Source organism: Carcharhinus amblyrhynchos, unplaced genomic scaffold (assembly GCF_965287045.1).
Source record: "Carcharhinus amblyrhynchos unplaced genomic scaffold, sCarAmb.v2.hapA scaffold_39, whole genome shotgun sequence".
NCBI classification, from domain to species: Eukaryota; Metazoa; Chordata; class Chondrichthyes; order Carcharhiniformes; family Carcharhinidae; genus Carcharhinus; species Carcharhinus amblyrhynchos.
The window spans coordinates 8,156,193-8,180,829 of NW_027649780.1; the positions used below are offsets into that span (position 1 = coordinate 8,156,193).

General features: G+C 44.6%; 1 protein-coding gene and 1 non-coding gene across 2 annotated transcripts in view; both read right to left on the reverse strand.

Moving 5' to 3' along the window:
* LOC145363599 (uncharacterized) overlaps positions 1 to 24,637 on the reverse strand; it is a 55,826-nt gene that overhangs the window by 9,765 nt on the left and 21,424 nt on the right. Inside the window, 5 exon segments of the mRNA XM_080218783.1 lie at positions 1,852 to 1,892; positions 1,895 to 2,538; positions 2,540 to 2,739; positions 7,591 to 7,606; positions 22,041 to 22,591. Coding sequence (XP_080074909.1) covers positions 1,852 to 1,892; positions 1,895 to 2,538; positions 2,540 to 2,739; positions 7,591 to 7,606; positions 22,041 to 22,591 — 1,452 coding nt within the window.
* LOC145335657 (U1 spliceosomal RNA) lies at positions 12,352 to 12,515 on the reverse strand. Its single transcript, XR_013885290.1, has one exon. It is a non-coding gene; the product is annotated as a U1 spliceosomal RNA (small nuclear RNA).

Consider the following 24,637-nt stretch of genomic DNA (forward strand, 5'->3'; position numbering starts at 1 on the left):
ATTCAGAAAGTTAATTAACCATTAAAAATGTAACAAGTCCAAACGATAAATGACAAAGTATCGATTAACAATTAATAGAGAAAGCTTAACTAGAACAATTGAACGGACTTCTCTTCATCCATCTCAAACCAGGACATGAAGTGATGGCTCCGAAACGTGGATAACTTGTAAAACCAACAGCTCTCCACACCTCCCTGTAAACATCGCTCCCTCTCCCTCTCTCTACCAAATTGCCTTCTCAAGACCACTTTTTTATACTTTGAAATGTTGAAAGCCCATTTTAGCCAATTCCCATAAATCTTCAATTATAAACTAAAATAAACATGAGTTTTCAGATGATTTGAAAAGAAATGAACTGTCTGCTGAAAGGGTTAATTTTTGTACAGAACCTAAAGGGATGGGGAGTGAACAGAAAAAAAAATTGGCACACAACAATACACCAGCCAGTCCTGGGATAAGTTTAATTCCAACTCATTCCGAGTAAATATTCTCACCAGGTCCTCTCCGGGTGCTCCGGTTTCCTCCCACACCCCAAAGATGTGCTGTTAGGCTGATTGGCAGTAATAAATTGTCCCTAAATTAGTTTCCCTCAATGTGGATGGTCATAAAACATTAGACAAGGGTCATGGGTGGAGAGGGGGACTGGTGGTGTTGAGATGATGGCGCAGGCTCGTTGGGCCGAAGGGCCTGTTTCCCGGGCTGTTTTTGTTCTTTGTTCTCTGTCGGGGCTCTGCTTAGCAGCTTTAATGGTCTGCAATTGCAGAAACTGAGCAGTCACAGGAATGTGGTCAAGATTGCCCAGTCCCATAATGCTTCACATTCAATCTGCAGTCCTCCAATTATAACAGAATACGTGGCTGTATGTAGCTGCCTCGGCCATGGTCAAACCCAACACCGCCTTCTTGAACTGCTACAATGCCTGAGGTGCAAGTACACCCACAGTGTAAATACATCCACAGTGCTATTAGGAAGAGATTTCCAGCCACACATTCCAGACTTTCACGAGACTGTAGGTGGATACCAGATTGATATATTCCATTCACCCACTCCCAGGGTGAGTTTTTCCAATTCCTGTAACGTCCAGGACAATATATTCACAATATCTTTACAACAGAAATTCAACATTCCCATTTGATTTCAGGTATTAACATGTTAGTTTGTTCTTTATTGTCAATGTCAGACTGGGGCTGTTCCTCTTGGAGCAAAGGAGGTTGAGGGGAGATTTGATAGAGGTGGACAAGATTCTGACAGATTTAGATAAGGTGGACAAAAAAAGCTGATGGGACAAGGACGAGGGGGACACAGATTTAAAGTTTTGGGTCAGAGATGCGGGGGGAGGAATGTGAGGAAGAATATTTTGATGCAGCAAATAGTAATGACCTGGAACGCACTGCCTTCAAGGGTGGAGGAAATGGAGACAATAAACAATTACAAAGGAAATTGGATGGGCATTGTGTGTGTGTGTGGTGTGGGGATGGGGTGGTTCAATCTGAAATGCTAAATATCTCTGAACTTCCTAACACCAGTAACTCTGTGATCCTTGTGAAATTTGAAACCAGGATTTGCAACAAGACTTAAAGAGCATCCGCCGACTGGAGGCAAAGTCATGAGACCAGCCGGTCCAGCAGAAAGAAACCCTCTGACACTCTCCCGCCATTGACTAACTGTGAGAATGAACAAAATGCAGTACTGAATGTACTTGAGAGCAAAAACAATAACAGCAGAATCCAATCCCTGTGAACTTGTTGCCTCAGCAACTGTGATGAAATTCTGAACCCTTTCTACACACTGAGCAGATTTCTCCCCAGTGTAACCTCACTGATGTCTCAGCAGGTGGGATAACTGAGTGAATCCCTTCCCACACTGAGAGCAGGTGAATGGCCTCTCCCCATGTGAACTCGCTGGTGTCTCTGCAGGTTGGATAACTGACTGAAACCCTTCCCACAGTGAGAGCAGGTAAACGGCCTCTCCCCAGTGTGAACTCGCTGGTGTGTCTGCAGGTGGGATTGTCGTGTGAATCCCTTCCCACACTGAGAGCAGGTGAACGGTCTCTCCCCAGTATGAACACGTTGGTGTGTCCGCAGGCTGGAGAGTTGAGTGAATCCCTTCCCACACTGACAGCAGGTGAATGGTCTCTCCCCAGTATGAACACGCTGGTGTGTCTGCAGTCTGGACGACTGAATGAATCCCTTCCCACACTGAGAGCAGGTGAATGGTCTCTCCCCAGTATGAATATGCTGGTGTGTCCGCAGGCTGGACAATTGAGTGAATCCCTTCCCACACTGAGAGCAGGTGAATGGCCTCTCCCCATTGTGAATTTGTTTGTGTCTCTGCAAGGCAGATGACACAGTGAATCCCTTCCCACACTGAGAGCAGGTGAATGGCCTCTCCCCAGTGTGAACGCGCTGATGTGCCTGCAGGTCAGATAACCGAGTGAATCCCTTCCCACACTGAGAGCAGGTGAATGGCCTCTCCCCAGTATGAACTCGCTGGTGTGTCCGCAGGTTGGATAACTGGTTGAATCCCTTCCCACACTCAGCAGGTGAATGGCCTCTCCCCAGTGTGAATTCGACGGTGTCTCTGCAAAGTGGATAACACAGTGAATCCTTTTCCACACTGAGAGCAGGTGAATGGCCTCTCCCCAGTGTGAATTCGGTGGTGTCTCTGCAAAGTGGATAACACAGTGAATCCTTTTCCACACTGAGAGCAGATGAACGGCCTCTCCCCAGTGTGAACTCGCTTGTGTGACTGCAGGTGGGGGAACCGAATGAATCCCTCCCCACACTGAGAGCAGATGAACGGCCTCTCCCCAGTGTGGATGCGCCGATGAGCTTCCAGAAGAGATGGGGCTCTGTATCTCTTTCCACAGTCTGCACATTTCCATGGTTTCTCCATGGTGCAGGTGTCCTTGCCTCTGTCTTGGGTGGACAATCAGTTGAAGCCTTGTCCACACACACAACACGTGTACAGTCTCTCCCCGCTGTGAATGGTGTGATATTTATTCAGGCTGTGTAACTGGTTAAAACTCTTCAGTCAGTGCACTGGAACACTCTCACTTGAATATGGAAGTGTGTTGGAGTTTTTCCGCACGCACTGATGTTTGAAATCTTTTCAAATCTCCTTCCAGATTCAATGGTCGATGATATTCAGGTTCCAAGGAATATGACTCTGCCAGATCTAGACTTGACGTTTGAGATTTCAGCCTCTGATTCCTCTTTCAATATCCTGTAAAACAAGTTGACACAAGTCATCAGTGTCAGCACAGGATCGAAATTCAAAACAGACAATTCCAGTTTCTATGGAACATTCTTTGTCTTTTATTCCCCAGAAGCTGGAAATCTCCATCCCACACACACTCCCTCCATTCTCACTCTGTTGTATCTAATATTCACCCTCCCAATTCTCCTGAAGGTGCTGATTGAGGCTGATTGACAGATCCATGCTCACTGCTTCCTGTCTTAGACACAGAGAGCTGCAAGTCTCCATGCAGACTGCCAGACAGATATATGTTTGTAGGACTGGAATATACAGACTGGATTCACTTCCTTACCCTTCAGTTGCTGCAAGTCCCCAATTTCCCCCAGAATGAGAAAAGAAATGGAAAGGGGGAGACATTGATTTCCTCCCAGATGTTGCCCAGAGGAGGAAGTTTCACTCTGAAGCTCAGTGGTCCCCTTCCGCCTTGTGACGTCATAACAGAGCGCTGCCTGAATCAGCCAATAGGGATCGCACTACTCGGCCGTGACGTCCCCGGGTTACAGTGCGCAGGCCGGCCACGTGGACCCGGGAGCCCCGCCCCCACCCATTGTTCCCCTCCCCCTCCTCGAGCCAAGGTTTCCAGACAAGCGGCTGGCGGCTCCGGCCAGAGAGGGAAGCCGCTCGGTGGTCTCCCCGCTATCCCCGGGCCGGGACTGCGCATGTCCAAGGGAGAGGGTAAGCTGCGCATGTGCGTGAGAGCCAACCTTTTGACCTTCATGCTGAGGTGTTGACCAATGGGAAGTTGGAGGATCGGAAGTTCTCTGGTCCTCCAGCCAATCAGAGCTTCCCCATTGTCTGAATGCGGAAGTTGGACAATGAGTTTGTTCAGCTGCTCATTCCTGCCCAGCAAAGCTGCTGCTGCTGCTGCTCTCTCTCTGAATGAAGATTGAGCTTCAGACAGACTCAGACTTCCTTTCATCTCCAACATCTGTGAGTAAAACACTTCCTTTTCTCCCCCTTTCCATTTCTTCTCTCATTCTGGGGGAAACTGGGGACTTGCAGCAACTGAAGGGAAAAGAAGTGAATCCAGGGAGGGTGCAGACTCTGGAAAGGTTGGCCCAGGTCTCTCTTTCTCTTAAAGACATTGACATCCTTTGCTCCCTCAGCTTGACACATTGATTCGTCTGGCTAAAAGGTCCCTTTTCTAATGTTCACAATTAAAGGGCTGGTTTTCCCCAGGAGATGGCTGACATTTAAAAGAACAATAAATTAATATAGTCCAGGGATATGCCTAGTGTTGTTATATTGTAGATTTGCTATATTATTTATGGTTCTGTAACAAAGTACATTTATTATTATTTCTCATTTTATAATGTAGCACAAGCTATGTTATATATTTTCACTCACTGAGTCATTACAGCAAAGAAGGAGTCCATTCAGTAACTCGAATCCATGCCGACTCTCTGTACAACAATCTAGTCAGCCCCATTCCCCTTCTATGTTCCCTTTCCCCTGCAAGATAATTTCCTTCATGTGCCCATCTAATTTCTGAAATATATTAAAGGGGACAGTAAACTAATATTGGACAGAGATGTGTCTGTTTTTTTTTATTCATCCTTGGTATATGGGCGTTGCAGGCTGGGCCAGTATTTCTCACCCATCCCTAATTGCCCTTGAACCGAATGGCTTGCGAGGCTATTTCAGAGGATGGTTGAGAGTCAACCACATTATTGTGGCTTTGGATTCACATGAAGCCCAGATTGGATAAGGATGGCAGATTTCATTCCCTAAAGGACATTAATGAAGCAAATGGGTTTTTCTGGCCAATCAACAATGGTTTCATGGTCATCAGTAGATTCTTAATTCTAGATTTTATTTTCAAATTCAAATTCCAACATGTGCCGTGGCAGGATTCGAACCCAGGTCCCCCAGAACATTAGCTGAGTTTCTGGATTAATAGTCTATCGATAATACCACGAGGCCATCAGCTCCCCTGTTGTTATATGAAACAGATTAGATATATTATTTACAGCTTTGAAATAAAATACACTTATTATATCTGGCTGTGTAATTTTGGACTGCAGCTATAGTATATATTTCCAACAATCTCTTCCCTCAGAGAATTGTTAGTATCTAGATTTCTTTTCCATGGGGACCAGTGGCGGGATTGAATATATTCAAGGGTGAGTTAGACAGTTTTTAAATGAAAAGGGAGCCAAGAATTATTGGGAACAGATGGAAAATAGAGAGAGAGCTCAGATGAGGATGAATTATTTCACTCAAGGATGTGGTGAAGTTTTGGATTCTCTACCCCAGAGGAATGTGGAACCTCAGTCATCAAGAATTTTCAGGCGAGGTATTAATAGGTTTCTAGATATTGAAGATATCCATGGATATGGGGGACAGTGTGAGGAAAATAATGCTGAGGTAGATCAACCAATAATCTCAATGAATGGTTGAGCAGACTCGATGGGCCGAATGCTGACTGCAGCTCCTGTTTGTTATGATTTCTGTGTGCTGAACAGGAAGCAGTGAGCATGGATCTGTCAATCAGCCTCAATCAGCACCTTCAGGAGAACTGGGAGGGTGAATATTAGATACAGCAGAGTGAGAATGGAGGGAGTGTGTGTGGGATGGAGATTCACAGCTTTTGCAGAATGGGAGAGGAAAAAATGTAGATTAGAATCAGAGAATTCCTACATCTTATCAACCGTCCCTGAGCTTTCACACTGAATCCCACTTCTGAGGACACTCTTATCTCTCACTTGTCCATACTGCTAGCAGTCTCACAAAGCAGCTGCCTGTGTGCTGATATGGGAGGTTCTGCGAGGCAAGTTTCATGCTCCATGACTGTGTCTTTAATGAATGTTCCATAAAACTAGAAATGTAGATTTGAATTGCGATCATATTCTGATGTTTTTTCTAAATTGACTTACAGGATATTAGACAAGGCGAAATCAGACAGAACTCTCCAACATCACATCTAAATCTGACAGAGTGACTCGATTTCATGGGACCTGAATATCATCGGCCTTTGAACCTTGCATGAGAAATGTTTGTTTGGCCTCTTGGCTTCAAAAGTGTGTAAGTATCGCTGTGACTAGAAATGCACTGAGATACACACACCCGAGTGAGAGTGTTCCAGTGCACTGAGTGTGGAAAGAGCTTTAACCAGTTACACCGCCTGAAAATACATGGCAGCGTTCACAGCGGGGAGAGACTGTACCCGTGTTCTGTGTGAGATTTAACTGATTGTTTAACCTGGAGGGTCACAAGGACACCTGCACCATGGAGAAACCATGCAAATGTGGGGACTGTGGGAAGGGATTCAATTTCCCATCTCAGCTGGAAATTCATCAGCGCAGTCACACTGGGGAGAGGCCATTCACCTGCTCTGTGTGTGGGAAGGGATTCACTGACCTATCTAATCTGCAGAGACACCAACGAGTTCACACTGGGGAGAGGCCGTTCAGCTGTACTCACTGCACAAAGAGATTTAGAACATCATCCAACCTGCGGATACACCAGCGAGTTCACACTGGGGAGAGACCATACATCTGCACTTTGTGTGGGAAGGGATTCAATCAGTCATCCACTCTGAAGACACACCAAGTCACTCACACCAGTGAGAGACCCTTTAAATGTTCTGACTGTGGGAATGCCTTCAAAAGCTCTGGAGATCTGGTGTCCCACCAGCGCATTCACACTGAGGAGAGACCGTTCAGCTGCTCTCACTGCTCAAAGAGGTTTAGAACATCATACAACCTGCAGATACACCAGCGAGTTCACACCGGGGAAAAGCCATTCACCTGCTTTGTGTGTGGGAAGGGATTCACTCATTCATCGAACCTGCGCACACACAATCTCACTCACACCAATGAGAGACCATTTAAATGCTCTGACTGTGGGAGCAGATTCAAAAGCTCTCGGGAACTGGAATACCACCAGCGCACTCACACTAAGGAGAGACCGTTCAGCTGCTCTCACTGCACAAAGAGGTTTAAAACGTCATCCAGCCTGCAGATACACCAGCGCACTCACACTGAGGAGAGACCATTCACCTGCTCTGTGTGTGGGAAAGGATTCACTCACTCATCCAGCCTGCTGAGACACAAAGCCACTCACTCCAAGGAGAGCCCCTTTAAATGCTCTGCCCGAGAGGCCAGCTTCAGAAGCTCTGAGGAGCTGATGATCCCCTAGCACATTCACAGCGGGGAGAGGCCATTCACCTGCTCTCACTGTTCAAGGAGGTTTAGAATATCATCAACACTGCTGAAACACCAGTGAGTTCACAAGTGCCTCTATTTCCTTTTTCTCGTTGGAGATCACAAATAGAACATAGAACAGTACAGCACAGGAACAAACCCTTTAGCCCATGATGTTGTGTTGAACATGATGCCGAATTAAACTATTGTTTTCTGCCTGCCCTTGGTCCATATTCCTCTATTCCTCACATATTCACGTGCTTATTTCAAACCCCCTTAAATGCTCCTATTGTATCTGCCTTCACCATCACTCTGAGCATTGCATTCCCGATACCTTCCATTCTCTGTGTAAAAAAAACTTACCCCTCACATCTCCTTTTGAACTTTCCCCGTCTCACCTTAAGTCCATGCTCCCTAGTATTAGACATATCAACTCTGGGGAAAAGATTCTATGTCTCTCATTTTGTAGTCTGCTATCAGGTCTCCCCTCACCCTGCACCGCTATCGAGAAAACAACCCTTGTTTGTCAGTCGCTCCCACCCTCCAACCCAGGCAGCATCCTGGGAAACCTCTTCTGTACCCTCATCAAAGCCCCTGCATTTTTTCTGTAATTTGGCGACCAGAATTGAATGCAATATTCTAAATGCAGCCCAAACAAAGTTTTATAAATCTGTAACATGACATGCTGACTCTTGTACTCAATAAAGGCAAGCATACCATATGCCTTCTTTACCAACTAAATATTTGTGTGACTAATTTCAGGAAGCTATGGACTTGAACCCCAAGATCCCTCTGTACGTTAACTGCATACTTATCCTTAATATTTGATCTCCCAAAGTGCAGCACCTCACACTTGCCCAAATTAAAATCCATCTGCCATTTCTCCGTTCATATCTGCAGCTGATCTACATCGCATTGTATCTTTTAACAACCTTCTACATTATCTACAACTCCATCTAGTTCTGTGTCGTCTGCAAGCTTACAAACTCATCCATCCACGTTTTCATCCAAGTCATTTATATATATCACAAATAGCGCAAGTCCCAGTATGGATCTTTGCAGAACACCACTAATCATAGACCTCCAAGCAGAAAAACACCCTCCACCACTATTCTCTAACTTCTTTGGGCAAGTCAATTCTGAATCCAGGTGGCCAAGTCACTGTGAATCCCATGCATCTTAATCTTCTGAATGAGCCGACCATGAGGGACCTTGTCGAAAGCCTTACTAAAATCCATCTTCACAACATCCACTGCTCTACCTTCATCGATCACCTTCATCACATGCTCGATAAAATCAATCAAGTTAGTAAGATATTGACAGTGCTCCCAGTGTAGTCCTGTGATGAAAATATAGACTGGTTCGTGAAATGTAGATACCAGGTAGAATTGATATCTAGTGAGGACTTTATACTTTAGAATTGAATAAAGGGTTCATTGTTACTAACGGGTAAAGAAGGGTTAAAACCCTTACCCAGAACCCTTTTCACACACGTGGATATCTCTGAATCTGACCTACACCAAATGGAACGTTACACAAGGGGCTGGAATTTCTTAACAACCTTTCAATAAAAATGTCCTGGTACAGAATGTGACAAAGGACATAACAGAGAGTGAGAACCAGGAGGAACCTTTGACACAGAGAATGTTAATAACCTTGTTCAGGACACCAGTGCCAGGCACAGGAGGATCCCAGAAAAAAACGGAACATTTAATTTCTGTCTATTTCACAATTCTAAATGACTGACCTGCTTTCAATTCATTTCAAATCATCCATCACTTTCCGTGGAATATTCTTTATTCTTTCCTGGGATGTGGATACTGCTGGCAAAGCCCCAGCACACGTTGCTCATCTCCTAATTGCCCCTGAACAGAGTGACTTACTCAGCCATTTCAGACGGGCAGTTAAGAGTCACCCACATCGCTGTGTGGGTCTGGATTCACTTGTAGGCCAGATCGGGTGAGGATGTCAGATTTCTTCCCTAATAGGGAGCATTAATAGGGTGAGCCAGATGGGTTTTTACAACAAGTGATGACAGTTTCATGGTCACCGTTTCTGAGATTAACGTTATATAATTCCAGATTGATTCACTGAATTCAAATCCCACCAGCTGCCTGTCCCCAGATCCTTTGTTGGGTTTCTGTATTACTCAGCCAGCGACATTCCCACCACCTCCCACTGAATGGAATATTCCACACAACCCTTAGTTAAACAGGAAGGATAAAAGAAAGAGCTTTGACCTTTGGATGACCTCATCACGAACTACAGAAACCTTAAAGCTGGCCATACTGTAAAAGTTTAAAAACTTTATTTTTATAAAACACAGAGTAAGCAACAGGTGAAAAATAATGATGGACATTCTGACTGACATCAGAAACATCAGTTGACCGGATAAACGCTCACTACATCACAGAGCAACAGTTTCGACTTTCCATTTGAGCCTGGGGCACCTTTCTGTCTCTCTATTCCTCATGTCAGTTACAGTCAAGCGAGGGAGCTGAGGGCTGAATTTAGCTCCAAATAATGGGGCCTGTGCCCCAGTTGGGAAACTGCCATGGACATCGCACTAATAGAGAGACAAGAAGGTGCTGGAGGACTGACTGGGAAATGGGCCTCCAACCAATCGGTGCTCGGGCAGAGGTGACTGGGTCTGATGGTGACATGACCCCCGGGGTTCAGTGTCCCTGTGTCCAAAGCGGGGAGTCATGGGAACAGGGTACAGAGGAGCTGAAGAGAAACCATTTGTGTCCAGAACATTGTGAACATCCTTTTACTCTGGTTGTTTTTCATCCTCAAGTCATTTCCTGTTTATTTTAAGAATGTTCTGTTTCATTAATAAACTTTAATCAGTAAAAATATTTGATTTTCTTGGACTTTTCCTGATGAGATTGATGGGCTTTAGGGAAAGTGGGTGAGAGGGATTGGCAGGCTCTTTAACAGAAAGTGAGTCTCTCTAAGGTAATTGGCAAAGGAGCCAGAGGGGGAGATAAGATTTTATTTTTGACACAATGATGTTAGAAAATGGGGCTCAGGGAATCAATTAACCCTTTCTCCCCTTTTCCCAATCTCTGACATGATTCCCATTGATAAGCCTTATTGGTGACAGTGGTTAGATTTTATTCAGTATCAATAAGAGCTGACACAGTCTAATGTCTGAGCAATAGTATCAAAGTGCAACAGCATTACCGTTACACTCTGGGTAGAAGCAGCATCTCCACAGAAATGCTCCCTGCTCTGCCCAAGATGCCATGGCACCAGTCAATGTAATATGGGAAACCTTGACAAAGTCACACTGATATTTAATGTCTCCTGAAGTAGAGGATAATAAATGGCAGAGCAGGTTCTCAGGACCTGGGCCAATCTTTCCAGAGTCTGCAGCCTCCCTGGATTCACTTCCTTTCCCTTCAGTTGCTGCAAGTCCCCAATTTCCCACAGAATGAGAAAAGAAATGGAAAGGGGGAGAAAGTGTTTTACTCACAGATGTTGAAGAGAGGAGGAAATTTGTCTGAAAATCAATCTTCATTCATACAAAGCCTGCACTCTGATTGGCTAGAGAACAAGAGTTCTTCCGGTCCTCCAACTGTTCTCATTGGTCAACACCTCAGCACGAAGGTCAAGGGGTGGAATCTCTTCTGCACATGCGCAGCGTCTTGTCTCTCTTTGACATGCGCAGTACCAGGCCAGCCGCCCACGCGGTGGATAGAGCGATTTCGGTAGCGCGGGGGATTGTGGGATCTGTGGCGGCCATTATTCACTCGGAGCCCACTCTTCAAACTCCTCGACTGGGATGGAAAGCGGGGGTGGAGGGCGCAGTGACCTCACCTGACACAAAGTAGGAATGGAGGGATATAAACGAATGGTCTCGTTAGGAACAGTTGATTGGTGCAGACTTGGAGGGCCAAAGGGCCTGTTCTCGTGCTGTATTGTTCTTTGAGTCACTGGATTGGATTGGGACGTCCCCTTAGCAAAACAGTTTGTTCATTTCAGGTGGAAAGATTTAGATTCCAACTTCACGGGCCTGAAATAGAAAGAGAGGTGGGGAATGCGCAGTGACCTCCACCCTGACACAAACTCACGCCAGCCCTGGGTCTTTGGCTTTCTGTGCAATGAGTTGGGACTTAGGTGTCCAGCTGTGAGCCGGGTCAAGGGATGTCCGTGTTGCGAGTCAAACATGGGGAAGGGAGCTATGTTTGTGTGTGTGATCATTTGTGTGTGCGTTGTTTGTGTGTGTGTGTGTGAGGGTGAGGGTGAATTGACCCCAGTGTTTATTTATGTGTTTGTGAGAGGAGAGTGGAGTCAATATTGTGTGTGCAAGAAGGAACTAGAGCTATGGTGTGTATGTCTGTGAGATAGAATGAAGAGCCCACGATTGGTTGTGTGTGGTTGAGACAGAGTGGAGTCAGTGTGCGTGTGTATGAGAGAAAGAAGTTATGGTGTGTGTGTGTGTGTGTGTGTAAGATGGCGGGGGGTGGGGAATGTATGTGTGTGTGAGACAGAGAAAAGGAGCCGTGAGTGAGAGAGGAGAGTGATTTTGTCTGGATAGGCAAGTGTGAGAGATGGAGAGAGATTCTGTGTCTGGGTGTATACCCAAGAGAGAAAGTGAGGAGGAGGGAAGAGAGTGTGTAAACGTGAGAGAAAAAAGATATGAGTCTGTGGAAGTGTCAGATAGAGACAGAGTGAACCTTCAGAGTTTGGGGGCTCCAGTGTGTGGCTGAGCTTGTGTATCTACACTTTGCAAAGTGGACGGAGAGTTGTGAGGCTGGCTTGATAATATTGTAGTTGCAATGGAGCATGCGTGAAGATTGAACAAGCTAGTGGGTGGGGTATTAATTAATCCTTGCATAATAATCAGTCAACAACTGGCTCTGGGAGCAAAGTTAGCTGACAGAAAAACAGCCTCTACCCAGTAAGTATTCTAAGTTGCAAGCTCTGATTCTGATTTAGAAATCAGGGGAGAGCGCAAACACTGTCCCCCACTACCACAAATTCTGCAGTCAAGTATCCCACATTTGGGGACATTTCAGGCTTCAGCACACCCAGAGTGCAATGGGATAGCCTCATCCTAGGAGATCAACCTGTCTGATCATTGACTCTCCCCTGCCAGGTAAGTATGTTCAGTTACCCTCACATATTATCACCCCACATCAAGCAGTACCTCTCATGGTCACACAGACACAACTTTCACTCATAATCTCAACCTGTTCAGATTTGTTGTCACTGGAACAGCTCAATTCTTCCCAATAATGGCAGTGACATGTTGGACTGTGTCACTTGAGGAAAGACTGCATTGATATAGAGACCGCTGTGCTTATTTGCTTATTACCCACAAAAGGACACAATAATCCAGCAGGGCGGAAGGGCCACGAATGGCCTCCTCCTGATCCTATTTTCTGTGTTTTCTGAAAGTGAATGAACTGCCCTCCCGCAATGCTGCCTGCAATACGAGACTGTCCATCTGATTCACTGCTCCCTCATCTCTAAAGCTGACTCCTCACACTACTGACCAGGTAAAGGGCCAGAAAAATCTCAATCTGCTCTTACATTTTTTAAAATATTGTTACAGACCGGTTATGTTCCCCTTGGGGAAAAGAAGTTACGAGGAGATTTGATGGAGATGGTCAAAATCATGAGGGGGCTGGACAGAGTGGATGGGGCTAAACTGTTTCCCCTTGTAAAAGGATCAAGAACGAGAGGGAAACAGATTTAAAATAATTTCCACAAGAAGCACAAGCGATGCAAGTAAAAAATTTACACACAGCGAGTGGTTCGTAAGTTTTTAATTAGCAGGGAAATTAATGATAACAGAGATAAGGCAGGAAAGTGGACTTAGTGAGTGTTAGATCAGTCATGATCTCAGAGCAGGCTCGGAGGGCCGAATGGCCTCCTCCTGTTCCTACTCCTTATGTCCCATGGTTAAAGTTTAACTCTGATTCTCTCTCTACAGATGCTGACAGCCCAGATGAATGTTTCCAGTACTTTCTGTATTTATTTTAGATCTACCTGTAATGGGGGAAAACACTATTTACTATGAAGATAAAATAAACCTCCTTCATCAGCTTTTGTGAATCCCTGCAGTGCAGCAGGAGTCCATTCAGGCCATCAAGTCTGCACCATCTCTCTGGTAGAGTTTCTTATTCTCTCTCCCCATAATCCCACACCACTACCGCAGCTAATTCCCCAAACCCACACATCTTGGGACACTAAGGGACAATTTAACATCACCTATCTTCTTAACCAGCAGATCTTTGGATAGTGGAAGGAAACTGGGGCACCTGAAGGAAAACCACATAGATACGGGGAGGACATGCAAACTCCACATAAACAATCACCCAAGGCTGGAATTGAACCCGGGTCCCTCGCACTGTAAGGCATCAACGCTGACCACTGTACCACTGCTTTACATTGGGAATAGGGGAACAAATGGTAGGATGTATTGTGCTGAGGAAAACTACCGCTGTTAGACCAGAATCTGGAACAAGATATTTTGATTTGCTATCAGAAAACAGCAGACCGATTGAAGAGCTAGTAAACTGTTAGTACATAGGGACTTTGAGGAAGTTAATTCAATCACAAAGTGACACCTCTTCTGAAGCACAGCACACCCCGTATTCAGCAAAAATCAAATAATCTGAAGCACAAGTTATTCAGCATGTGATCATAAGACCCGTACAGTACAGAGGGAGGTGATTCTGCCCATCAGGTATGCACCAACTCATGTCAGAGCATCCCACCCAGATCCTAGTCTCTCAAACCCACTTATTTTCCCCATTAATCTCCGTAAATTTCACATCTTGGGAAAGGAAGGGGCAATTTAGCATGGCCAATAACCCTAATCTGCACGTATTTGGGAGTGGGCGGAAACCCAAGCGCTCGGAGAACACATAGGTAGACACAGAGAGAACATGTGAACTCCAGGCAGACAGTCACCCAAGGCCAGAATTGTAACCCGGCCCCTGCCATTTAAGGTGGCCGTGCTAACCAATGTGCCACCACAGCAGCAGATGTAGTTGTTGTCTCCAAAACCAGGACCAATAGAAACCCCCCACCCCCACCCCAACTTCCGCCCCCCCCACGCCTCCACCTGTCTTATGTGATAAGTAAATGCGGTGTGATTGAATGTTAATGTTTAAAATTTAAAGCATTGGTTTTCTGCTGTAAGCACTGTCTGAGGCAACGGAAATCGCTCAGCTATTGTCCTTGATGGTCTACGATACCTACATCGTCTTCCTGAAACATGTACTTTGTGTCAGACTGGGGTTACTGCACCTCCGCCCCCATTTTCTATCCCAGTCTCAGGGGTTTGGAGACTGGGCTCCGGATGAGTAATGGCAGCTGCGACTCCCACAATCCCCGGCGCTAGGGAAACCGCTCTATCCGCCGCACGGGCTGGAGGACCGGGACTGCACATGTCCAAGGGAGATGGGAAGCTGCGCATGTGCGGGAGAGATCCCACCCCTCTGAACCCCATGCTGAGGTGTTGACCAATGGGAAGAGTCGGAGGACCGGAAGGACTCAGGTCTTCCAGGCAATCAGAGCGTGGACTTTGTGTGAATGACGATTGAGCTTCAGACAGACTCAAACTTCGTCCTGTCTCCAATATCTGTGAATAAAACACTTTCTTTTCTCTCCCTTTCTATTTCTTTTCTCATTCTGGGGGAAACTGGGGACTTGCAGCAACTGAAGAGAAGGGAAGTGAATCCAGTCTGTATATTCCACACATTTTCATTCCAGTCTATAGACAGATATCTGTCTGCCAGCCTGCATGGAGATTTTCAGCTCTGTGTCCAGGACAGGAAGCAGTGAGCATGAATCTGTCAATCAGTATCTTCAGAAGAACTGGGAGGATGGATATTAGATACAGCAGAGTGAGAATGGAGGGAGAGTGTGTGGGATGGAGATTCACAGCTTTAGGGGAAGGAGGGAGGAAAGAATGTTCCATAGAAACTAGAATTGTCTGTTCTGGATTTCTATCTTGTACTGAGAATGACTTTTTAAAATTGTTTATAGGATATCAGAAGGGGAGGAATCAGAGGCAGATATCTCAAAATCACTTCTGGATCTGGGACCATTCCTTGGGACCTGAATATCATTGGCCTTGAAACATTGGTGAAACATTTTTCTCTTTATTTGCTTCAGAAGACTTTAAACTCAGCGTGAGTTTAAAAGCACCGACAAACACGCACACTCGAGTGAGAGTGTTCCAGTGCCCTGACTGTGGAAGGAGTTTTAACCATTTACTCAGCCTGAAAAAAATCACAGCATTCACAGCATTCACAGCGGGGAGTGACTGTGCGTGGATGAAGTTTTAACTGACAGGAATCCTGGAGTGTCGCAAGGCAGCAACACCATGGAGAACTCGTGGATATGTGGTACCTGTGGGAAGGGATTCATATCCCCATCTGTGCTGAAAACTCAACAATGAAGTCAGACTGGGAAAAGGCCATTCAGCTGCTCTGTGTGAGAGAAGGAATTCACTGAGTCATCCAGCCCGAAGACACACCAGCGAGTTCACACCAGGGAAAAGCCATTCACCTGCATGGTTTGTGGGAAGGGATTTGCTCAATTATCCAGCCTGCTCAGGGACAACATCACCCACATCAATGAGAGACCCTTTAAATGCTCTGACTGCGGGAGCAGCTTCAAAAGCTCTCAAGAACGGATTTTCCACCAGCGCACTCACACTGAGGAGAAACCATTCAGCTGCTCTCCCTGCACAAAGAGGTTTAGAAGGTCATCCAGCCTTCAGGTACACCAGCAGGTTCATACCGGGGAGAGGCCATTCACCTGCTCTGTGTGTGGGAAGGGATTCACTCAATCATCCAACATGCTTATGTTCCAGAGACTTCACAATGGAGAGAGACACTTTACCTGCACTGAATGTGTGAAGGAGTTCAGTACTGTCTCCCAACTGACGACACACCAGCAAGTTCACACTGGGGAAAGGTCCTTCACCTGCTCTGTGTGTGCGAAGGGATTTGCTCTGTTATTTCACCTCTTGAAACACAACGTCGCTCACAACAATGAGAGACCCTTTAAATGCTCTGACTGTGGGAGCGGATTCAAATCCTTTCAGCTACTGATGGTCCACCAGCTCATTCACACAGAGGGGAGACCGTTCAGCTGCTGTTAATGTGTGAAGAGGTTTAATTCTTCATCCAGCCTGTGGAGACACCAAGTGAGTTCACATTGGGGAGAGGCCATTCACTTGCTGTGTATGTGGGAAGGTATTCACTCAGTTAATCAATCTTCAGACACACCAGTGAGTTCACAAGTGATGAGAGGGGTTGGATTCTGCTTTATTGCTGCTGTTAACCACATCCTGGACTGAACCATGTTCATTCTGATAGTTAGTGAAGTCGGAGGGTCAGAGGGTTTCTTTCCGCTGGTCTCACAACTTTGCTTCCAGTGGGCTAATGCTCTTTGAGCCTGGGACAGCACATTTCACTGAAATGATCCACAAAAGCCGATGAAGGACATTTATCTTTTCCTGGATATTAAATCGTGCTTTTCCTACCAATACAGCTGAATCTAAAATAAATGCAAACTGCAGCCTGCTGGCTAACTGCTGAACATCCACAAGGCATGATGGGAAAAGTAGCCAATCTTACACAAGCACGGGGGCTGTGAAAACAGCTGTAGTTGCTGAAGCAGCTGTTGAGTGAGCAGTGTGTGGTAAGATGTACTCGGTGTGAAATTGCTGCAGCTGTGAAGATTGCTCAGCAAGGACAGATAAGAGAAACAAAGATAGCAGATGTGTCCTGTGTTTGCAGCTGGGATTAGCAAACTGATAATTTTCCCAGTGTAGATGGAGAAAGAATGACTTCAACAATGATTCAACAATAAGAATGACAACAGTGGCTTCCAAGTGGCTTCTCTGGCTGAGAGGTAAACATGCTGGGATTTTTGGTCAACTTCTAGTTTCCTTGTGCATGAGTCGCAAAAACCCAGCCTGCAGGTGCAGCAGGTGGTCAGGAAGGCGAATGGGATGCTGGCCTTCATAGCGAGGGGAATTGAATATAAAAGTAGGGAGGTCTTGCTGCGGCTGTATAGGGCACTGGTGAGGCCGCAGCTGGAGTACTGTGTGCAGTTTTGGGCACCGTACTTACGCAAGGATATTTTGGCCTTGGAGGGAGTGCAGAGGAGGTTTACTAGGCTGATGCCGGAGTTGAGGGGGTTGAGCTATGAGGAGAGGCTGAATAAATTAGGCTTGTACTTGTTAGAGTTTAGAAGAATGAGGGGAGATCTCATTGAGACGTATAAGATGATGAATGGGATGGATAGGATAGAGGTGGAGAGACTCTTCCCGCTCAGAAAGGACAGTAGGACTAGGGGGCACAGCCTCAAGATAAAGGGGGGGCGGTTTAGAACGGAGTTGAGGAGGAACTTCTTCACTCAAAGGGTGGTGAATCTCTGGAATTCTCTGCCCGTTGAAGTGGTGGAGGCTGCCTCGCTAAATATTTTTAAGACGCGGGTTGATGGGTTTTTGATAAGAGAGGGGATTAAGGGTTATGGGGAGAGGGCGGGAATGTGGAACTGAGCCACGACAGATCAGCCATGATCTTATTGAATGGCTGGGCAGGCTCGAAGGGTTAGATGGCCTACTCCTGCTCCTATTTCTTATGTTCTTAAAACTAAATGCAAGCCGTACAGTAACTCTGTTAGAATTCTGGTCTGGGAACAATGGCCTGAAGCCTGTGTTGACCAAATGAGGGAATTTGTTTACTTTTGAGAAGTATGGGTGGCATTGAATTTTATTGTCTTTATGTAAGAGACATGTCATCTGATTTTAATTTATTATTGTCACATGTATTAACGTACAATGAAAAGTATTGTTTTTTGCATGCTATACAGACAAAAAGTAGCATTTATAGAGAAGGAAACAAGAGAGTGCAGAATGTAGTGTTATAGTCATAGCTAGAGTGTAGAGAAAGATCAACTTAATGCAAAGTAAGTCCATTTAAAGGTCTGACAGCAGCAGGGAAACGATTGGTATGCGACCTCACACTTTTGTAACTTCTTCCCAATGGAAGAAGCTGGGAGAATGTCCGGGGTGTGTGGGGTTCTTAATTATGCTGGCTGCTTTGCTGAGGCAGCGGGAAGTGTAGGCAGAGTCAATGGATGGGGAGACTGGTTTGCGTGATGGATTAGGCTATATTTGCAACATTTTGTAGTTCCTTGCAGTTTTGGGCAGAGCAGGAGCCCATACCAAGCTGTGATACAACCAGAAAGAATGCTTTCTATGGTGCATCTGTAAAAGTTGGTGAGAGTCGTAGCTGATGTGCCAAATTTCCTCAGTCTTCTGAGAAAGTAGAGGCATTGGTGGGCTTTCTTAAATATAGTGTCAGCATGAGGGGATCAGGACAAGTTGTTGGTGATCTGGACACCTAAAAACTTGAAGCTCTTGACCGTTTCTACTTTGTCCCCGTCAGTGTAGATAGGGGTATGTTCTCCTTTACGCTTCCTGAAGTCGATGACAATCTTCTTCATTTTGTTGACTTTGAGGGAGAAATTATTGTTGCCACACCAGTTCACCAGATTCTCTCTCTCATTCCTGTACTCTGTCTCATCATTGTTTGAGGTCCAATCCACTACAGTGTGTTGTCAGCAAACTTGAAAATGGAATTGGAGGGGAATTTGGCCACACAGTCATAGGCGTACAAGGAGCATAGTCGGGGGCTGAGGACACAGCATAATGGTATTGTTCATAAGTAATTTCATTGGCTATTCAAACCGTGTGATCGGTTTCTGATCACACAGTTGGATGACAGAGAATCTTCAAAAACCAAGTGAAGCATTTGTTTGTCAGTAACAATAGAGAATAAGATTGTAAGAGGCATTCCCTGAAGGAATCTTCAGAGAGAAGATAGATTCTGCATCGGGGATATTCTTAGTCAAAGTTTTCCCTAAATCCAGTCATATCATTTAAATAATTAAAGTTAATGTTCAGTTAAGAATTAACGTTCAGTAAAGTTGATGTTTAGTTAAGAGCTATAGTATTTGATTTGATTTATTATTGTCACATTTATTAGCATACAGTGAAAGGTATTGTTTCTTGCACGCTATACAGTCAGAGCATACCATTCATAGAGAAGGAGAGGAGAGGGTGCAGAATATAATGTTGTAGTCACAGCTAGGGTGTAGAGAAAGATCGACTTAATAGAAGGTGGGTCCATTCAAAAATCTGATGGCAACAGGGAAGAAGCTCTAGTTCAGTAAAATAATTAACGAATTGCAACTGCTTAAGTTTAAGTTGGTACCTGAAGTGTTAAATAAAGAGCAAAATTGTTGGATTAATTAAGAGTGACTCCTGTTCTTGTTTGCCTCATTGAACTGTAATGCTTGGAATGTGTTTAGATTAATAGCTGAGTAACCGTGTTCTCTATATAAATAAAGAACAAAGTTTAATAAAACAGCGGCAAATAAAAGAAAACAGGAACACTGGGACCAGCCTGCCCAAAGCCCACACATGCTCAGAAGGGAGAAAGGTTGGGAAGAACACTCTGTAACACCTCTCCTCCCCTTAAATTTCAATTCCCCCATCCGGACAGAAATACAACAAAAATGATGTCTTTAACGATATGGAGCCCTGTCAGGAGCTTTGCAGTTGCATTACGACCTGTACAATACCACTGGTAAATCTTGTAATGGTGTTTCTGGAATGGGAGGTGAAGAGGTAGTTTGAGAATCTGTACACGAATGTTCCTCTTCCACTCCCACAGCAGAGTCAACTGGCAAAGCTGGAAACACAGGAATCACTTCCTGGTGAACATCCACAGCAGCATGACCCTCTGCCACGTTCTCAGTAATGGTTATTGACTCTGAAACTGTTCCTGACTCGGGGTCACACCCCAAGCGAATATGGTCTTGGTGTCTGCGAACAACCCTTCCATTTTACAGTCCCACGACCAAAGATACTGGACCACTTTGGTTTAAAATTATTCCCAGTAACCATCTTTGGTTACACCCAAAGTTTCTGATGTAAACCTGATCACCCGGTTTGAACTGCTTTTCTTTGGCATGGTAGTCATGTCCCTCCTTCTGCTTCTCTTGTCTCCTGCTCACTTCTGTTCTGAAATCTGGATGAAGCAGATCCAGATGAGACTTCAGCCTTGTACCTAAGGATTCCACAGGAGAGTGTGATACGAAACTGAAACAAAAGTCTTGAGAGCTTTGTTTTTAAAGTATCCCCTGCCGTTCTCTTCAATCCCTTCAGAGTTTGAACAGCTCTTTCTGCTAGACCATTTGTAGCCAGATGAAACAGCGCAGTATGCACATGGCGTATACCATTCCTTTACATTATAAACAGTTATAAACAGTATCGTTAACTGAAACAAGCAAAACTAGTAACCCAGGGCTTGTGAAAATCTGACAGCTTCTCTATTGTCACAGGAGCTGGAATATTACTCATGATCTGTACTTCCAACCATTTCAAATGCACATCTACAACAACCAAACACATGATTCGTGAAAGGTCCCCCAAAGTCCACCTGTAGTCTGGACCATGGCCTATCAGGCCACTCCCAAGGATGAAGTGGTAATGTACCCAGTGTGCTGAAGGGAATGAACTCAGGAGAATCATTCAACGCTCAAGCCTGATTCAATCGATAAACAGTTTATTGAGTTACGCCAGCGGGGAGAAGCTACAGGGACTGACCATGTGCAACTCCACCCAACAAAGAAAAACATCAATTTTTATACAGTTACTCAGCCCATCCCAGCTGGACAGAATTCATTCAGAATGGTTATAAATTACATTAATTATATATCGATCCAATGAAATTAGTATCTGGGCATTATGGGGCTTTGTGATCATCTCACAGATAGGTGCCCCCATCATGGTGTTTTCCAGACCCCCTTATCTACCATCCTTGGGCTTTCTTTGTACACAGACTCCCTTAGTTTGAAAAGGGGTGGACTAAAAGTTCGCAAATGGATGTCAGCACCCTTCCTTTGTTTTAGTCTAACGACCACAGAGTCTGGGAATCATTTCTATTTAATAATCTCACATTTTAAACTTTTTCCTTCAGTATCCAATTCCAGAATTATCCTTTTCATTGTGTTAATTGCATCAGGAATAAATCTTTGGACCTGAAAGGAAGTTGAACCCAAGATCAATCCAACACAGGATCGGTCAGAATCATTTCACATCTCCCAAATTTTAAATAACCATGACAAATTAAAACTCTCATTCTCACATGGGTGAATTGTATCCAGATTAAAATTCCCGCATGTTTCATAAATTATCCTGGAATCATGTCTCTGGCCAATAAATACGATTCCAGGTTCATAAATTTTGAAAAAAAAGCTTTATTAATTACACTTCCCTTTTTAAAATCTGTTTGATTTAAATCACAAATAGAAATCAAAGTATTCGATCCAAAAATATCATCCATACACCAGCAAAGGTACTTAGCATGTGTTTTACAACGACAATAACTGAAATAAGTTCCTTAAGCATTCTTGTAGTTCTCTTTTTAAACTCTCAGAAATACCTTTGATTGAAGATGCGAGAGAAGGTTAATTCCCCCTATAGATAAACTTTAACAAATGCAGTTGTGGAAGTAATTGAGAGCAGAAACAATAACAACACAATCCAATCCCTGAAATCACTTGTGAATCTGTTGGTGTCTCAGCAGCTTGGATGAAACTCTGAATCCCTTCCCACACTCAGAGCAGGTAAACAGTTTCTCCCCAGTGTGAATTTGCTGGTGTCTCCGCAGGCTGCATAAGTCAGTGAATCCCTTCCCACACTCAGAGCAGGAGAATGGCCTCTCCCCAGCATGAGCTTGCTGGTGTCTCTGCAGGCTGCGTAACTGAGTGAATGGTTTTCCACAGTGAGAGCAGGTGAATGGTTTCTCCCCAGTGTGAACTCGTTGGTGTCTCCGCAGATTGGATATTCGAGTGAATCCCTCCCTACACTGAGAGCAGGTGAATGGTCTGTCCCCAGTGTGAACTCGCTCATGTGCCTGCAGATTGGATAACCGACTGAATTCCATCTCACACTGAGAGCAGCTGAATGGTCTTTCCCCAGTGTGAACTCGCTGGTGTGTCTTCAGGTGGGATAACCGAGTGAATCCCTCCCCACATTGACAGCAGATGAATGGTCTCTCCCCAGTGTGGCTGCGCTGATGAGCTTCCAGCTCTGATGGGGCTCTGTATCTCTTCCCACAGTCCCCACATTTCCATGGTTTCTCCATGGTGCAGGTGTCCTTGCCGCTGTCTTGTTTGGACAATCAGTTGAAGTCTTGTTCTCACACACAACATGAGTAAAGTCTCTCCCCGCTGTGAATGGTGTGATAGTTATTCAGGCTGTGTAACTGGTTAAAGCTCTTCAGTCAGTGCACTGGAACACTCTCGCTCGAGTGTGGCAGTGTGTTGGTGCTTTCCAATCACATTGACATTTGAAATCTTTTCAAATCAACAGATCGGACAATCATTTCTCTTTCTAGATTCAAAGTCCAATGATATTCAGCTCCCAAGGAATATGACTATGTCAGATCTAGATGTGATGTTTGAGATTTCAGCCTGTGATTCCTCTTTCAATATCCTGTAAAATGAGTTTACAAAAGTTATCAGTGTCAGTACAGGACAGAAACTTAGATCAAACAGTTCTAGTTTCTATGGAACATTCTTTCCTATTTTAGTCCCAAAAAGCTGTAAATCTCCTTCGCACACACTCTCCCTCCATTCTCACTCTGCTGTATCTAATATTCACCCTCCCAACTCTCCTGAAGGTGTGATTCAGGCTGATTGACAGATCCATGCTCACTGCTTCCTGTCCTGGACACAGAGACCATTACAAATAGGCGCTGCAGTCGACCATTTGGCCATTGAATCTTTTAAACTATTAAATGAGATAATTTATTCATCTACCTCAGCATCATTCTCTCTACACTAAACACATATCTCTTGATATCTTCAATATCTAGAAACCAACAATCTCTCTCTTGAACATAGTTGATGACTGGGGCTTCACTGTCCTCAGGAGTTGAGAATTCCAAAGCTTTCCCAAATCCTTGAGTGAAGAAATCCCCCACATCTTAGCTTTTGCTCCATCTTCTTGTCTGTTCCCCCTAATCCTTGACAACACTGTCAGTTAAAAGTCTGTCTAACTGGAATATATTCAATGATCTTCAGCCTCCACTGGTCCCCATGGAACAGAAATCCAAAATACCAACAACCCTCTGAGGGTAGAGATGTCTGGAAATATATAACGTAGCTACAGTTCCATATTACATGATATTCAGATCCTAAAGAATATGACTGTCTAGATGTGATGGGTTGACATTTTCACCTGTGATCCCTTGTTCAATATCCTGTGAAATAAGTTTGCAAAAATCATGACAGTCAGAATAGGACAGAAATCCAGAACAGACAATTCTAGTTTCTATGGAACATTCTTTCCTATTTCATTCCCAAAAAGTTGTAAATCTCCATCTATATCTATGGATTTTATTTGAAAATGAAAGTGGATGGGCACTTGAAGGAAATAAACTTTCAGAAGAAGGGGGATATCGAGTGGGAATGGTACTGGAATGTTATACAGAGAGTTAGCGTGGACTTGAGTTACCGAATGGATTCCTTCTGTGCTGTAATGACTTAATGACTGGAAACGTATAGCATCGCTACAGCATTATATTACAATGCAAGAAATAATAAATGTATTTTATTACATAAACATAAATAATATATCTAATCTGGGTACCATATAATAACACTAGCCATATCTCTGTCCTATGTTAATGTACTATACCCTTAAATGTCAGCCATCTCCTGGGGAAACCAGCCCTTTAATTATGAACATTAGGAAAAAGACCATCCTTTTAGACAGACAAATAAGTGTGTCAAGCTGAGGGAGCAAAGGATGTTTTCTGGGCTAATTCAGGGAATCGCAGCATTGGTGTATGAGGAGAGACTGAGGTTAGGTTTGTTTTCATTGGAGTTCAGATGAATGAGGGGGGATCTCATAGAGACTTACAAAATTCTAAGAGGTCGAGACAGGATAGATGCAGGGAGGATGTTCTTGGTGGAGTCCAGAACCGGGGGTCACCGTCTGAGGATTCAGGGTAGACTATTTAGGACAGAAGCGAGGAGACATTTCTTCACCCAAAGAGTAATGACCCTGAAGAATTTATTACCACAAGAAGTAGTTGATGCCAAAATATTGACTGTATTCAAGAGACAGCTGGATATGGCACTTGGGGGCGAATGGGATCAAAGGTTTTGGGGGAAAA